General features: G+C 30.4%; 2 protein-coding genes across 2 annotated transcripts; one reads left to right on the top strand and one right to left on the bottom strand.

Annotated features, from left to right (window-relative positions):
- Window positions 1–7,482: 7,482 nt before the first annotated feature.
- Window positions 7,483–12,237, top strand: LOC7456264 (uncharacterized). The gene is made up of 7 exons (XM_002309996.4): window positions 7,483–7,756; window positions 7,867–7,950; window positions 8,041–8,138; window positions 8,253–8,533; window positions 8,879–9,116; window positions 9,898–10,102; window positions 11,824–12,237. The coding sequence occupies exons 1-7, from the start codon at window positions 7,655–7,657 to the stop codon at window positions 11,947–11,949; spliced, it is 1,134 nt and encodes a 377-aa protein (XP_002310032.1). The 5' UTR covers window positions 7,483–7,654; the 3' UTR covers window positions 11,950–12,237.
- Window positions 12,238–12,790: 553 nt separating this feature from the next.
- LOC7456265 (DNA-directed RNA polymerase II subunit 4) lies at window positions 12,791–15,444 on the bottom strand. The gene is made up of 7 exons (XM_002310568.4): window positions 15,228–15,444; window positions 14,978–15,027; window positions 14,784–14,892; window positions 14,056–14,133; window positions 13,708–13,741; window positions 13,554–13,622; window positions 12,791–13,115 (listed from the first exon to the last, which is right to left on the bottom strand). The coding sequence occupies exons 2-7, from the start codon at window positions 15,024–15,026 to the stop codon at window positions 13,038–13,040; spliced, it is 417 nt and encodes a 138-aa protein (XP_002310604.1). The 5' UTR covers window position 15,027; window positions 15,228–15,444; the 3' UTR covers window positions 12,791–13,037.
- Window positions 15,445–15,958: the final 514 nt, after the last annotated feature.

Raw genomic sequence — 15,958 nt, 5'->3', positions numbered from 1 at the left:
AACTTGTTAAATCTGCAACCTGAATTATAAGACCGGGATAACCCCATAGAAAACATATCAAAATAAATTATGAAACTTAATTTCCAATTAACCCAACATTGAAAGATGAAATTGGAAGAAAAATCAATAAAAAAAACCCAAAGACAAACAATTTGAGACAATCTAGATTAACTTGCCAAACTTGTAACCCGGGTTATGTGATTGAGACAACTTATAGAAAGCAAATCATAATAATTATGAAGCTCAATTTCCAATCAATTCAATGTTAAATGATGAAATTGAAAATAAAATAAAATAAATAGGAGAAAAAAAACATAAATCAACCCGAGTTAAATCGCCAAAAAAAAAAAACATAAATCAACCCGAGTTAAATCGCCAAACACGTAACTCGGGGAACAAGACCTGGATAACCTCCTAGGAAGTAAATAAAAAAATATTATGAAGCTTAACTTCAAATCAATCAAATATTAAAGAATGAGATTGCAAAACAAATTAGTAGAAAAACAAAAAAATAAAGTTAATTTACCAAGTTTGCGACCTGAGTTATACAATCAGGATAAAAAAATTCAATGTTAAAGGATAAAATTAAAATAAAAAAAAGCAAAACTAAAAAAAAGAAAAAAAATTGTTCAAGTGAACAGTGCTTTGTGAGGAGGTAAACAATAAATTCCCCAAATTTAGTTTCTTTCTTTTTAAATATTGAAACGAAAACATGTTGGATTGAATTAGGTCAACTCGGGTTAACCTGTGAAATCCGCGACTCGGGTCATAAAATCGATATAATCCTATAGAAAACAAATCAAAACAAATTATGAAACCCAATTCCCAATTAACCCAACATTAAAAGATAAAATTGGAAGAAAAATAAATTAAAAAACCCAAAAACAAACAACTTAAGTCAACATGTGTTTACCTGCCAAACTTGCAACCCGAGGTTATGTGACTGAGATAACTCTATAAAAAATAAATCAAAACAAATTATGAAACTCAATTCTCAATCAATTCAATGTTAAATGATGAAATTGAAAAAAAAACATTTATAAAAAAAGAGAAAAAAACAACACGAGTCAACCCGGGTTAAATTGCCAATCTCGTAACTGAAATAATAGAATCGAGATAACCTCATGAAAGAATAAAAATTATATAAATTAATTTCAAATCAACCAAATGTTAAAAGATGAGATTGAAAAAAAAATTAAAAAAATCTCAAGTTAATTCATCAAATATATAATCCGGGTCTTGAAATCAGAATGAAAAAATCCAATATTAAAAAAAATATTTTAAAAAAAAACCTTGAAAAAAAAAATGTTCAAGAGAACGGTGCTTTGTGAGGAGGAAACATTGAACTCTCCTCATCATTTAGTTTATGTCAATGCCTAGCTGTTCCTTTCCAAATAACATCTCAAAAATTAATTTGGGCCTTGCCGGAAAATAAATTTGCTGCTGAATCAGACGAAGCAAAACACAAATGAAAAATTTGGTATGGATGAAATGGAGTAAGAAACCCTTGGTTATATCCATTAAGAATTGGAAAAATTATATCAATTCTCTTATAGTTTTTGATTATTTTGACAAATTATAGTTTATATTTTAGATTTTAATAACTTTATAACACTCTATATCCTCGAGATTTGATACGAACATAAAAAAAATATTAAATTATTAACAAGTTTATTATTATATTTCATTTAATCACTAAAGAACTTTTACGATAATAACATTATGACTTTTCTAATAAACTAAAAAAAAATTTAGCCACCACCCTCACTTTTTTTTTCCTCTTAATTACCTAAAGATTTAATATGATTTGGGGGTATATATATATATATATATATATATATATATATATATATATATATATATATATATATATATATATATATATATACCCCCAAATCATATTAAATCTTTAGGTAATATATATATATATATATATATATATATAATAGTGAATGTTAATTTTGTCATTGAACTCAAGTTTTTATTGTGGATTTTAATAATGAATATTAATTTTGTCATTCATTCCAAAAATATCAAACCTTGTTTTGAGGGATAGAATAATCTTTTTAAATTATCAAAAAATCATTTAAGAATTGGATGACACTAAGGTTTTAACAGTTTTATTTAGTTACTTCATCACTTTAAAAGCAAAATTTCCTAAGCCTTGAACTAGGAGATTTTTTTTTTTGTTTTTTAAATAATATAATTACTAATTTAACCTTGGAAACATCAAGAAAAGCATACATACAGAGGCTTTATGGTATTTGACTTAATTTAAACACAATTAAATTACTTTATTACCCATAAAATTATATATAAAAATATTGCAGCTTTTATCTTTTACATTTGATTATTTTGTAATTATTGAGTTTCATTAGGGGTGATTTGGTCATTTTCTAAATAAAAAAATTAAAAAACAAATTTCACGGTGCGCATGGCATTGTCCGGTGGCTGAAATCCTGCTTTTGGGGTGGCAATTGAAGTGCCTCATCATCCTCTCCACAACTAGGTGGCTTGTGTGGTCTAATTGTCTTTGGTTTGGTGTGTGTGACTTTTTGTTTTATCTTATTTGTCTCTCCTACTTGATTTTTACAGTGATCTTCTAAAATTTTGAAGCAACTTTTTAATTTTATTTTTCTTAAGATTTGATTTTTATTCTTTTGATTACATTTGTTTTATTGGAATAATTTATGAAATTAGAAATTATTTTCAATTTCATCCCCCATGAATTTTTTCATGTGTCAGATTTGATCCCCCTTATTTTGGTTGTTATATGTTTTTTTTTAAAAGATAGTTTTTGAAATTGTTTTTTTTTTACAATTTCATCATTTTTTATTTTTTTCCTATAAAAAATTTTCCTCTTTTTTTATTACTATTTTTTTGCCTTGTTTTTTTTTAAATTGATTTTTTTAATGACTTCATCCTTCAATATTTAATTGGTCGGGTATTTAGCTTTTTGGTTGAGTCCGAGTCTATAATTTAAAGGATTATAGGTTTGAGAGATTAACCTTGGTTTACGAGGTTCACCTGGGCATGCTTGTTTTTTTTTTCCTTTCTTTAAGCTCTTTTTTTTTGTTTCATCTTCCAACATTTTATTTTTTTATTTTCTTTCTAGGAGATATTTTAAGTCATTTTGAAAACAACATGGTTTGCCTCAAGTTTTTTTTTTAAAAAAAATACTTTTTAAATTTATATTTTTTAAAAGGAATTTTTTTTTAAAATGAAATTAATTGTCTGCATCCTCTAACATTTAATTGGTCAAGTGTTAAGCTTCTGGGTTAAGCCCGGGTTTAACATTTAACGGATTGTGGGTTTGAGAAATTAATTCATTCTTCAATATTTAATTGGTTAGATGTTGAGCTTCTTGCTTGAGCTTGGATTTGAAACTTAATGGATTACAAGTTTGAGAGATTAATTTGGATTTACGAGGTTTGCCCGAGTTTGCTTGTTTTTTTAATCTTTTGTTTAGTTTATCCTCCAATATTTTTTCCCTTTCCATGAGATTTCTCAATAGTTTTGAAAATAACATAGATTATATCAGGGGTTTTTTTTTCCGATCATTGTAATATCTAGCTTTTTTAAACTGAACTTTTTTTAATTAAATCAACTTAATTTATTTCATTCTTCAACATTAAATTTATCAACTGTTGAGCTTTTTGGTTAATCTCGGGTCTAGAATTTAATGGTTTCAGGTTTGAGAGATTAATCTAGGTTTAAGAGGTTTACTCAAGTTTGCTTGGTTTTTTTTTTTGTTTTTTTAAGCTTTTTTTTTTTGTTTTATCCGCCAACATTTTTTGCCCCCCCCTTTTTTTTTTTTTTTTTGCTTTTTATGAGATTTTTTAGTTGCTTTGAAAATAACACGAGTTACCTCATGTTTTTTTTTTTGTTTTTATTGAATTTAGCTTTTTTTAAAAGGGATTTTATTTTTTAATAGATTAAATTAATTGATTAAATATAAGCATGAGATGCTCACTTTATGATGTTTTGTTTTGCTTGCTTTCCGGGTCATTGTTCTAACAACGTGTGCTGTCTCTTTTAATTACCTAAATCTTAGATTTTTCTTAATTATTTAAAAATGGTGGTGTCACATTAACATCCTTGTAAACATAAAATTTCACGAATTAAAAATACACTAAAAATAGTGTCAAAATTACAATATTAAATTTGAGTACAAGAAAAGGTGAAAACTCTCTTGAAGTGCTCTTCACGTGCATGAATCCTCTGGTTAAAGGTTACATATGGATCTTGTTTTGGATGGAAAGATATTCATACGAGTCTGAAAGCTTTTACCGTGTGAGATCTTAACTTAATTTAACCCGATGAAGAATTTAACTTGACTTGATGAAAATTATTCACATGAGCCCGAAAGATTTAATTGTGTGAGATTTTAACTTGATTTGATTTGACAAAGAAACAGACTTTGATCCTTTTTCTCTTTGATTTGATTTGATGAAGGAAAGGATTAACTTGATTTCATTTGTTTTGATGAAGATTATTCACACGAGCTTGATAGCTTTAACCGAGTGAGATCTTAACTTGGTTTGATTTGACAAAGGAAAGGACTTTGATCATTTATTTATTTTTATTTGATTTGATTTGGTGAAGGAAAAGACTTTGATCCTTGCTTCCTTGATGGACTTGAATTTTTGTGAGAGAACTTCCAAATATTTATGATTGGTCTTTAGTCTTTGCATGTTGTCCTTCTCTTCTGCTTCTTCTCCTTGTGTTTGATTTTATGGCTTTGTTGTTTATTTATAGGCAAATCAAGTGTAATTTACCTCAAATATCCTTCATCCAAAAGGCTGTATAGAAAAATTAATGTGAAAATTACTTAAAATGCCCTTAGTTAAAAAGATATTAAAGTAAGAACCATGAAATATATTTGGAGTTGTTGATTCAAGTTAATTCTTAACATAAAAAAGTATCATGATTTTTTTTAATTGAGAAACAAAAAGATATTATTTATATTTAATAAAATAAATTAAAAACATAACTAAAATGAAATAAAAAAAGGTGGTAACATTAATTAAATAATAAAATGAGAAGCTAATCATCCTAATAAAATTAAAAGATAAATGCAAATGTTTTATACTGATTGTCCATTTTATTTTACCCATTTTCATTTATTTTATGCTAGAGGTTAATTTTCATTACTAATAACAAACAATTTTTGTTTAAATACAACTCTTTTATATGAAATATAAAAGGAAAAAATATAGATATATTATAATAATCTCTTCAAAAGCATTATAAGATTAAAGATTAATCGCCATTTAAAAAAGTTAAGCAAAATAGTTTAAAAATTAAAAAAAAGATAGTATTGATAAGTAGGTAAACACAATGAAAAATAAAGAGAGAGAGGTCAATTCATGTTGACCTGTCAGGCTAGGCTCCTGACTGATATTTTTTTAGGAGTGAACGACATGTCGTTCATTTTTTTTTTTAAATCAAGCAACTGGTCACATGTAGTAGCAAGTGACTTGTCACCGCCTGGTCAATAAGAGGTGATTTGAAAATCAGGATCCAAGTTTTTTCACTTGAAAACACATCTAAAACCATAGTTTTTAAACCCGGCCCGGTCCAAAGCCTGGGTTCCGGGTTTTGACTAGGTCACCGGGTCAATCCCTATTTAAAAAAAGAAATTAAAACGACATCGTTTTAGTAAAAAAAAAAAAAACAAAAGTCAACGCAACTAGGTTTTTGACCGGGTTTTACCGGGTCAGCCGAGTCACACCGGGTCATGACTTTTTCTATTTTTTCTTCAACTCCGGTTCCAGCCCCGGGTCAGCTGGGTTCCGGGTCGACCTGCCGGGCCGGGTTTCAAAACTATATCTAAAACACTCTAATAACATTGATAAACTTATTTTCAACCTCAAAACACACTAAAAGCACTCTAAAAAATAAAAATTAATTGAATAAAAAAATAAATGAAACTCAATCTACCTTTTTCGTATATAGGAAAACATAACCTCCATTTAACTCCTTTCGAGAAGACAAATCTTTTGAAATAAAAACCAATATTTTTAGTGGAATGAAAATGGTCATTTAAGAGCTTTTCTCTTTCTTTAATTTTTTAATGACTTTTTCTCTCCTCTCTTAATATTTAGAGATTGAAAAATTAATTATCAAAATAACAAGAATCAAATAATAGAAAAACAAAAACTTTAAAGATTAAACTGAGGTTTTTATTGACAAAATAGTAATGAAGCCTTTTTCTCTTTGAAAGTTAATCATTCTTTTTAATTGTTATTTTAATTGATTTTACCAAATTTATGTCCTTTCATGATGTTTAAAATTCCGTAAAATGTGAGATAATGAAAGATGGAAGGAATATGTTAAAAAAAAATACAATGATAATACAACATGAAAGAATGGGATTCAAAATGTCAAGACTTTATATATATATATATATATATATATATATATATATATATATAAAGAGCACAATGTTAAAAATCAACAGTGAAACATCCATATGTTTTATTTTTATATATAATTTATAATATGATTATAACATAATCTATAATTATAATTATAATGTAAAAAAAATTATTGGACATGAAAAAGATTAATTTTCTTGCATGTTAGTGAGATTTGCAATTAAAAAAAGAAGTTCACTCACCCCTTGACACGTGTTTTTTTTTTTAAATTCTTGTATATACAAAGGTTTTTACTTCGAATTTTCATGTCTGAATCCTAGAATGAATGAAATGAAATTTGAGCTGCATATTGAGTTTCCCATTGAAAATAAAAAGAAAACAATTTTTTTTTTAAATTAATATAAGATGTATCATTATAGTTTCCTTTTTTTTTTCTAGATAATATAGAAAAGAATGAATCATTGAGCCGTGCTGATTAATTTTTATTTTTAAATTTAAAAAATATTTAAATATTGTTAATATTTTTTATAGTGAAAAAAATAAACTGTATAAAGAATAATCTAACATGAACATGTCAGTTTAGTGGGTTCAAAGTCAACTTAAACGCTATAAAAACATAATTTGATTAAAAATAAAATTTTAAAACGACATATTTTTATTAAAAAAATTAAAATGAAAATATGAAACTCAATTCCTAATTATTCCAATATTAAATGATTAAATTAAAAAAAATAAAAAACTAAAAAAAAAAGATTCAAGTCAACCCGAGTTAACCAACTAAACCTATGACTCAGGTTATAAAATTGAGATATTCTTATAAAAAGTAAATAAAAATAAATTATAAAATTCAATCTTTAATAAATTTAATAATAAAAATAAAATTAAAAAAATTAAAAAACTATTCTAATAAACTATGATTTGTGAGGAGATCCTTGCTATTTTATTTATTTTAGTTTTTGTTAATTAATAATTAGTATACAACTCATAAAAACTCATAAAGAAAATCAAATCTTTTAATTTAATAGGAACTGAATAAAGAGCAAAAATAAATAAATACATAAAGAAAAAAAAACAGTGTATAAAAATAAAATGGTGCGTTGATAGCATAGCAGTGTTATGTTGTTATTCTGATACGGAAAACCAGCAGCAACCGCCGTTTTGAGAAAGGACAGAAGCCTCGAAGTAAACTTCGCTAGTTTCATGGTTTTCTGCAGCCATATTTAGGTCGTTTCTTCAGTAACGGAGGAAGAGTTAAAGAAAAGCAAAAGAGAGTGATGGGTGGTGGTGGTGGAGTACTGCTAGGCATGCCTGGACCATGGGCTGATGATAATCGTGAACCATCTGATTTATACACTTCCAAAATCGGTGGACTCCCTGTAAGTCTTTTTTCTTTTTCTTCAAAATATCCCCTTCACTTAATCTTATTTTGCTACTTACTTTTTTATTTATTGAATGAATTGTAAGCATTCTTTCTCTTACTAAACAGGATTGGCCTTTTCCTGCCGAGAACTTAGCACCCAATTTGCTTATTTGTGGTGCTTGTGGAAGTAAGCTCTGTCTTGTTGCCCAGGTTTGTCTTTGTATATCTTTTTGAAAGTGAATTGATGGGTCTTTTCTGGAGAATTATTTTTGTTAAAAAAGTTTTGTACTTTCTCTCTAGGTTTACGCTCCAATTTCTAGTGGAACTTTAAACATTGAAGATCGAACTATTTTAGTGTTTGGTTGTATAATACCAAATTGTGGGAACACCCCTCTTAGGTATTTTCAGTTTCAGTATTCTGTCAATCATTTGAATTTTTTTCCCAATCTACAATGTTGTCTGATTTGATGTGGTAGTTATTAGTATTATTTGTTTAATCCTGTTGTTTGCAGCTGGCGAGCTCTTCGTGTTCAGAAAGTGGACAGTGAGAGAGAGTCATCTGTGAGTACAGAAGAAGTGGTCCCTTCAACTCCACCTGTGTCAGTTTCAAAAACTAACTGGCTGGGTGATGATAGTGATGAAGACATTGATCTTGAAGCTTTGAGTAAAGCGCTTTCTGAGGCTGGAACATTGGCTTCTCACTCCAAGAAAAAAGATGGGAACCGACGATCCGAGTCTGTTGTAAAGAATTCCACTTTGGTGGCAAGGACAGGAGTAGACATGGAAACGCCTGGTAAAGTGTTTTTTACGGGATTAGTCTTGACATGTCATCAAAAATCCGTAGGCGTGTTGCGTGATTATGATATGTTAATTGTAGATTCATAACTTTGCATCAGCCTCATTCATTCTAACCGAGGTAACTTTGTTTGGAATGGGTCTGACAAGAGAGTGATTGCCATGGTTGTTAAGGGTACTTACATCTTTTCTTTCTTCCTCATGCCTAGAGTCTGTTAAGCATTTGCTTCTTTTCAATATTTGGCGACTTCTTGTCTAACTTTTGCTTTTATCTTCCCCCCTTAAGTAATGACACTTTGATTATTAACTTTCTCCTTGGTTCATTTTTGTTTGGTAATTGCAGTGGTTCCTTGCTTTTATATGTATACCCAAGAGCCATCCTCAAAGGACATTGTTTCTTCCATATGTTCAACTTACTCTGAACTTTCCGTTAAGGAGGAACAAATTTGCAATTACAATGATGATGAAATGGGAGATGCAGGGGAACAGGAAGTGTATGAATATGATAAAGCTTTAAGTGCTGACAGGACATACCTCAAGTTCAAGAAACAGTTGGATGCAAACCCGGATCAATGCTCCAGGTATTGATTCTTGGAAGTTATATTTTGATTAGCAGACAGTGATAACTTGCCACATTAGTTATATTTGAGTACCACTGTCACGATTGTCAATTGTTTAATCTCAAGTTATAGCTTGTTATCACTTAAGGAGCTTTGGGCTTCTTGAACAAGCAAAACTCAGGGAAGACATCCGAACAATGTTGCCTTTAACAGGTTGTGACATGAAGTTTAGACACTTTAGATATACACAAGGGGTTTCTTACTTTATCGAAAAAAATGTTGAACAGATATTAGGTTCTCTTTTCTCCTATTTCATCACTACCCTATATTAGGGATAGCCATCGCCATTTTAGCATCACTCCTGGAATCAGGCTCCTTCTCATGTGAGGCATCAATTGTCTGTATCTTTAAAAGATTTCTTAATACTGTGGTGGAGTTGATCCGATGGAGATCCCATGAATTTTTCATTAATTTGGGTCTTTTGGCGCACCTTTATACCTGTTATGCCGACGGAGACATCCCCTTTTCACCATGATCTGGTCAAAATATTAGAAATTTCTAGCTTGTCATGCTTATTTTTGGCCTCTACTTGATGATTTGGAGTCTTCCACAATGAGCTGGAAATACAGGCAGCAAATAAGCCTTCTACAGTTTTACATGGATATTAGAAATTTGTTTTCTTTCCTATAAATCTTTTCCTTGTGGGTTATCAATTACCATTTCTTGATCCCACAGCACATTTTAGATCTCAGTTCTTATCTTCCCCTATCTCCTTGTAATTATTCTTCGGTTGTTTACTCAGGCACTTGTATGGTGGAAAGCCACTTCTCGCCACAGCAGAGCTGGGAGACCCTGGCAACTGCAAGTTGTGTGGTGGTTTCAGGCACTTTGAGATGCAACTTATGCCCCAACTAATATCTTTTCTACTAGACGGGGCTGATGATTGTCAAAAAAATGTACTAGAGAATTGGAACTGGATGACCCTTGTCATCTATACTTGCTCCAAGGTGAGTTTTTTACTTTCCTTTACTCTGGGTTATAGTTTTTTTCTCAGATAGATTAATTTGTCTTGTTTGAGAGATTGGTAGAAACTTTTTAAAATGCTTTTCGTTTGAAAATGCATCAAAATAATATATATATTTTTTATTTTTTAAAATTTATTTTTGACATTAGCATATCAAAACGATACAAAAATACTAAATTTTTTAATTTAAAGCTAAAAAAAATAATATTTTTTTTTAAAGTATCGATAGACCGCACTACTAAACAAAGCTTTCATTATCTTTGTAATGGTCCAAAGTATAAGCCATTAGACGAACTATATCCTGGAGGATATGGTTCAACAGGGTACGCTAGAGTTGAGGAGGGGAAGACTTGTTTGTAAAGATAGGATTTAGTTCGAAACAATCATGATCAATCATCCTTTGTACAAGTAAGTGTGCTATATGTGGCGTGTAAAAAAAAATATGCGCCAATATGAGCGAGAAGCCATGCAGGTATCAAGTTTGTCATGTGTCAATGAGCATGTCTTAGGACAAGTACGAATAAACAAATATACTATAATGTGTTCATAAGCAATGCCTTAGTAAGCATGCTAGTCGAGAGGTAGGAGACGCATGTAAGGCCTACTCTTACAGAAGAGGGATGGATTGTGAAAGTAAATCCTATAGAGGAGGGTTTAAGGAATATAGAACCAAACAATTGAAAAATCTCAACCCTAACTCGACATTAAACATCAACCCTTAAAGCATATAACATCACCGAGAAACACTTGTAACCTAAACTAGGGTTGGTGGAAATAGAAGTCCTAATAAAATTATTCTTTACACCAATAATAAAATTCTAAATAGTTAAGTAATTATTACTTGATGCATCTAAAAGAATTGGGTGTCAACTCACCTCATTCACCATGAATAGTGAAAGAGTTTTTTTTCATCATTCTTCTCATAATTTCATCATTCAATAATTGTTTTATTTTGAATATTTTTATAAATTATTTCAGTTTACTTTTTATAAAGTTATTATAGTCTCAAACAAACTTTTTGATATTTAATTTGTGTCTGGATTGTGCTAGATTCTACTAGTATCTTTTTTTTGTTATCGTTTATTTTTTGTTTTTAAAAAAGTTTTTAAATCCAATGGATATTATAACTCAGATTATGGATTTGACGTGTTAAGCCGTGAAGTTTGAGTTGATGCAATATATTATTATTTCACTAAAAAAAAGTATCATATTTTTTTAAAGCTAAATTATGTTTTTTACTGGTCGTCCGAGTTTATCTTGAAACTTTCTAAGTCTACTAGGCTATGCACTTCCACGGTTTAATTTTAAACATTTGATTAATAAAGAATTGCTTAATAAAGAATTGAGTTAGAATAAAGAATTGAGTTAGAAGATTTCAAGGTTGATTTAATGATAGAGTTTTATAAGTTCATGTATCTTGAATTTTTTTTTTTTTGACTTGCAAAAAAATTTGTTTGAGGCGCAGAGCAGATCTGGAAACTAGTAGAACTCAAAAAATCTTAAACTAGAAAGAAATAAGTAATAACGGGCTTGTCTATTGACACATCATAACGCACTTGTAAATATGTAGGGTTATTAACCCATGCTTATTGACGCGTTAATTACATGTCATATAGAACACTTGCTCGTATACCATTGAGATTCCCGTGCAGTCTTTTGGCTGATTGAGTTTTAAATCCTTACGTTCTATTTTTATTTTTTCAGAGCTGTTCCAATTCATTTGATCGAGAAAAATCCACAACCAGTGGTTGGACTGTGGCAGAGGAAGCTGTTTTGGTACAATTTGAGAAAGCCCTGCACGAGTCAATTCTCCCTGGTTATTTCTCATGATGTGTGACAATACTGCTGGAATGAAAGAGTAGAAATCCAAGATACACTCTTTTTTCTTCCTCTTCTGGGTGCGATTGATTAGCATTAGTGATTTATCCTTGTCTGGTGCATTTTGTTCTCGGTTTCTGTAGAATTAAATGGTTCATGTGTAGAAAGAGGGGAGTGCTTGTAAAGAAAGGCTGGAAAGAGCTTGGATGCAGAGATTGAAAACTGGAAGGTGTTTTTTTAAATTTTAATTTTTTTTTTGCTTAAAATAAATAAAAATTTTATATTCTTAGATTATTTTGATTAGAGGTGTTGATATTAAAAATAATTTTTTTTTTAAAAAATTATTTTAATATATTTTTAAATGAAAAACATTTTAAATCACTATTATTATTACAATTTCTTGTTTGTTTTTACGTATTAAAAATATTTTTGATTTTTTTTGTTTTAAATTAATATTTTTTAATATTTTCAAATCATTTTGACGCACTGATATCAAAAATAATTTAAAAAAATAAAAAAATATTTTTAATATATTTCTGAGTAAAAAACAATTATAAACACACTCCTATACATACTAGTAGCGGGCATCATGGCTGCCTCCAATCAATTTCCTTTTAGCTGGAGTCGAAATTCGGAGAGAATAACCTCTCACCAAACTTCTCCAGTCTTAGTTTAGGAAATTGAAAGAGACCGGAAAACTCCAAGCTCTAAACACCCTTCTGTTTTTTTTGCAGGAAAAATGTCGATTTCTTCCATCAAAACCAAATAGCTAACTTAAAATACGCAACAGTTTGTGAATTATATGTTCACTGTTCAGTTCGTCTTTCATCATATAACCATTAATAAACGGGCAGAATCAAAACAAAACTATAATATTTGAGCATCATGAAGTTGATATCTAATACAAGTACTGTCATGTTAGAGCAGTATCACATCCTGAGCAACACCACGCAGCCATAAGGATTTGATGCCGATAATATTTTGAACAATATTGATAGCCATCAATAGCTTAAATTATCCTCTTTCTAATAATAATTAAAAATCTTGAACATTCAGATGACAGACATCCAAATTTGAAATGGATGAGGATATACTGGCCACTATTCAAATTTCTTGATCAAGGACAGGTCATTCAGCATTTTTTCGATTGCTTCATCATCATGAGCTCGGCCTTTGGTCTACATAACAGACATTTGGTTAATTAACATTAAAATCAATTTTCTTAATCAATTACAGTTCATTCAACATTTTCTCAATCGTGTCATCATTTGGAGCCTGGCCTTTCTGTGCACATTACAAAGGCATTTGGAGGACAAACATGCTTTGAATGATGAGAATCACATATTATAATGAACACAACACTTGTCAATTCATTTCTCGAGCAGTGCCTTGTGATACTGTAAGAAAAGGCTGAAAACCAATAAAAACCCGACAAGATGATTAAACATAACATGAGTTTTTGGTTTGATTTTTGTTCATTATGTAAATGGGAGGAGGGCGGAGGGAGCCCGGATTGGTAACATGCATCAATTTATTTTGTTTGTCTCCACTATTAATATCATTATAACTGCATGTTGATCTATATAGAAGTACTCTTAAATAGAAGGACAACTAACCTTGATAGAAGGTACCATGGCAATAGCTTCCTCCACTGTTTCAGGACAAAGGTTGCCAAGAACACAAAGCTGCACCAAAAAGTATAATATCTAATGATTCTTTTACCAAGAGGAAACTTGAAAATTTCAAATCACATGTAATTGTGCAATTTACCTCGAATTCAGCCAACTGGTATCGGCTAAGAATTCTGAAAATTGGTTAAGTTTACACACACTGCTGCAAGATACTGGAAATTTGAACAAACTATAAACCAATTACAGGCACCATCCTCGAACTAACAAATCCACCCCATCTTTTATTAATGAAAATCAATTGCCATGCTCCTTTGACCAGCCACTCAATAAAATCAAGTTCAATCATAGAAACTTAAATCCATGGTAACCAAACACAACAGGACAAGCAAAAGGAAACCCTCAACTTTATAAAAAACATAAGTATTGGATGTTATTTAAGTCTTATACAACATGCTAATATCATCATTTCTTTAAAGTTCAAGGATACTCTCGAACTTGTCTCACAGCATCGGGATTTTTGTAGCGGCTAAAGCGCTTCACATACTGCAGTGATTTCTCAAATACTCTGCAATGCAAACACAGACATCACGTAAACTTGTATACAAACAATACATAAACACATTTACTAATAGAAAAGGTAGTTTTAGAGCATGCAAAATCTTGACAGTTTTCATCCTTGCTTGAGAAACCACTGGGGGCAGATCTTGGATTTATTTATTTATCTTTCTTTTTCCCAGCAGGGGCAAACTGCACTGGTAGTATTTAATTTTTACAATGAGGTTACCACAAAACATTGCATCATTGACCTCCTAGTTCCTACATTCACAATTTAGACTAAGCCTGTATATCAAAATAAACAACCGACTCATCATAATTGAGGAAAGAGGAAATCTGGGATTAGCAGCTACATAAACATAAGCTTCTCGCTGTCATTAAGATGAATTAGATAACCTCAACAAAAAAGGAAGAGATTGGAAAGATATTTGCTCATTCAGCTTAATCAAACAAAAGAAAGAAGAAACTTTCCATGATTCTTGCATCATCTCCCTCTGAAATCAACTCATGCCATTCAACTTAGGAAGTCAGTTTGCAAATTTATGCTCACCTCAATACAAGTTAAAAGCTACTCAAGCAAATATAATCCCTTATCACAAGGAAAACTTGAAAGCGTTGCATAGCGCGGTAATATACCAAGAAAGTAGCAATATAACTTACTGGGATACTTGATTCATAGGATCATCAGACATCTGTTGAAGCTGCTCATACTTATGCTCAAGAATTAAAGCAACCTCACAATTCATTAAGCACTTGGCCTTCAAAAAATCTAAAAAGAAAAAGAAAACCATCATTACAAATTGTTAAATTGCAAATAAAAAAATTGATATCAAAACACAAAGATAGATTATGACCATCTCCGATTTTGAGCTCGGCCGCATTCTCTTCCTCTTCTCCAGACATACTGTGACACAAATAAACCAAGCACAGCCAAATAAACAAAAGGAACAGATTTCTTATTTCAAAGCTCAATATTTTTCGAACTTCATCAAGAACCCTAAAGACAACCGGTTTTCTAAGATTTCAGACACAGAAAGCTGTTTGATGATGATGTCAAGGAATCGAATCCAGATTAGATGAACTAAAATAGTTTTCAAAGATTACCTTAGACTATTCTTTTCAGGTTTTTCCTTTAGAGAGACTGTGTGACTGAGTTTGGGATGATCGATTTGGGGTTGAAAAGTGAATCTATATTTCTGTATTTGTGGGCAGGGGGGAGCACGTCAATGGCTTCTTGGTCCCTTTGAAGTGCGAACGCGTTCTTGCCTCTTCCAAGAGTAACCTGCCCCTCTCTCGTGCTGTTGCATTTTAAACATTCTGTCGTTTACAAATCCGACGTAAATGGGGATTAAAATCAAAAGGGCTCAAACCCCACAAATTCAAATTGGTATATAGCCCAACTACATAAACAGGCCTCAAAGTTGATTAATGTCTTTTCCCCCCCTTAAATTATGAATATATTTTTAGACCTACCAAATCTCTTACCGGTTGAATTTTAAGTACACAAAATCCTATTTTCTTGTCTTTTTTGGATTCGTTAGATCTTCCAAAAGAACAAGGTGTTTTTTTTGAATAAATCAATTCATTTGAGACCTTGCAGATCCACTCTTTTTCCTATTTCCCCTTGTCTATGTGTTTTCCTTAAATGATAACATTTGGAGCCAACTTATTTACCAAAGTACTAATCCTATGATTATTAACCCAAAAAATAATAATTCTAACACGTGTAGTAAAAATAACTCGCATCCAAACACAAAAAAAAAAACTATTTATTAAAGGTGAGATTACTTTTTCTTTCCCTTCAAAGATAAAAACAAACAAGATATCTTAATCAT

This window comes from Populus trichocarpa, chromosome 7, assembly GCF_000002775.5.
Source record: "Populus trichocarpa isolate Nisqually-1 chromosome 7, P.trichocarpa_v4.1, whole genome shotgun sequence".
In the NCBI taxonomy this organism is placed as follows: Eukaryota; Viridiplantae; Streptophyta; class Magnoliopsida; order Malpighiales; family Salicaceae; genus Populus; species Populus trichocarpa.
Note: the sequence above shows the minus strand (reverse complement) of the source record. Positions and strands in the feature narration are given on the sequence as shown.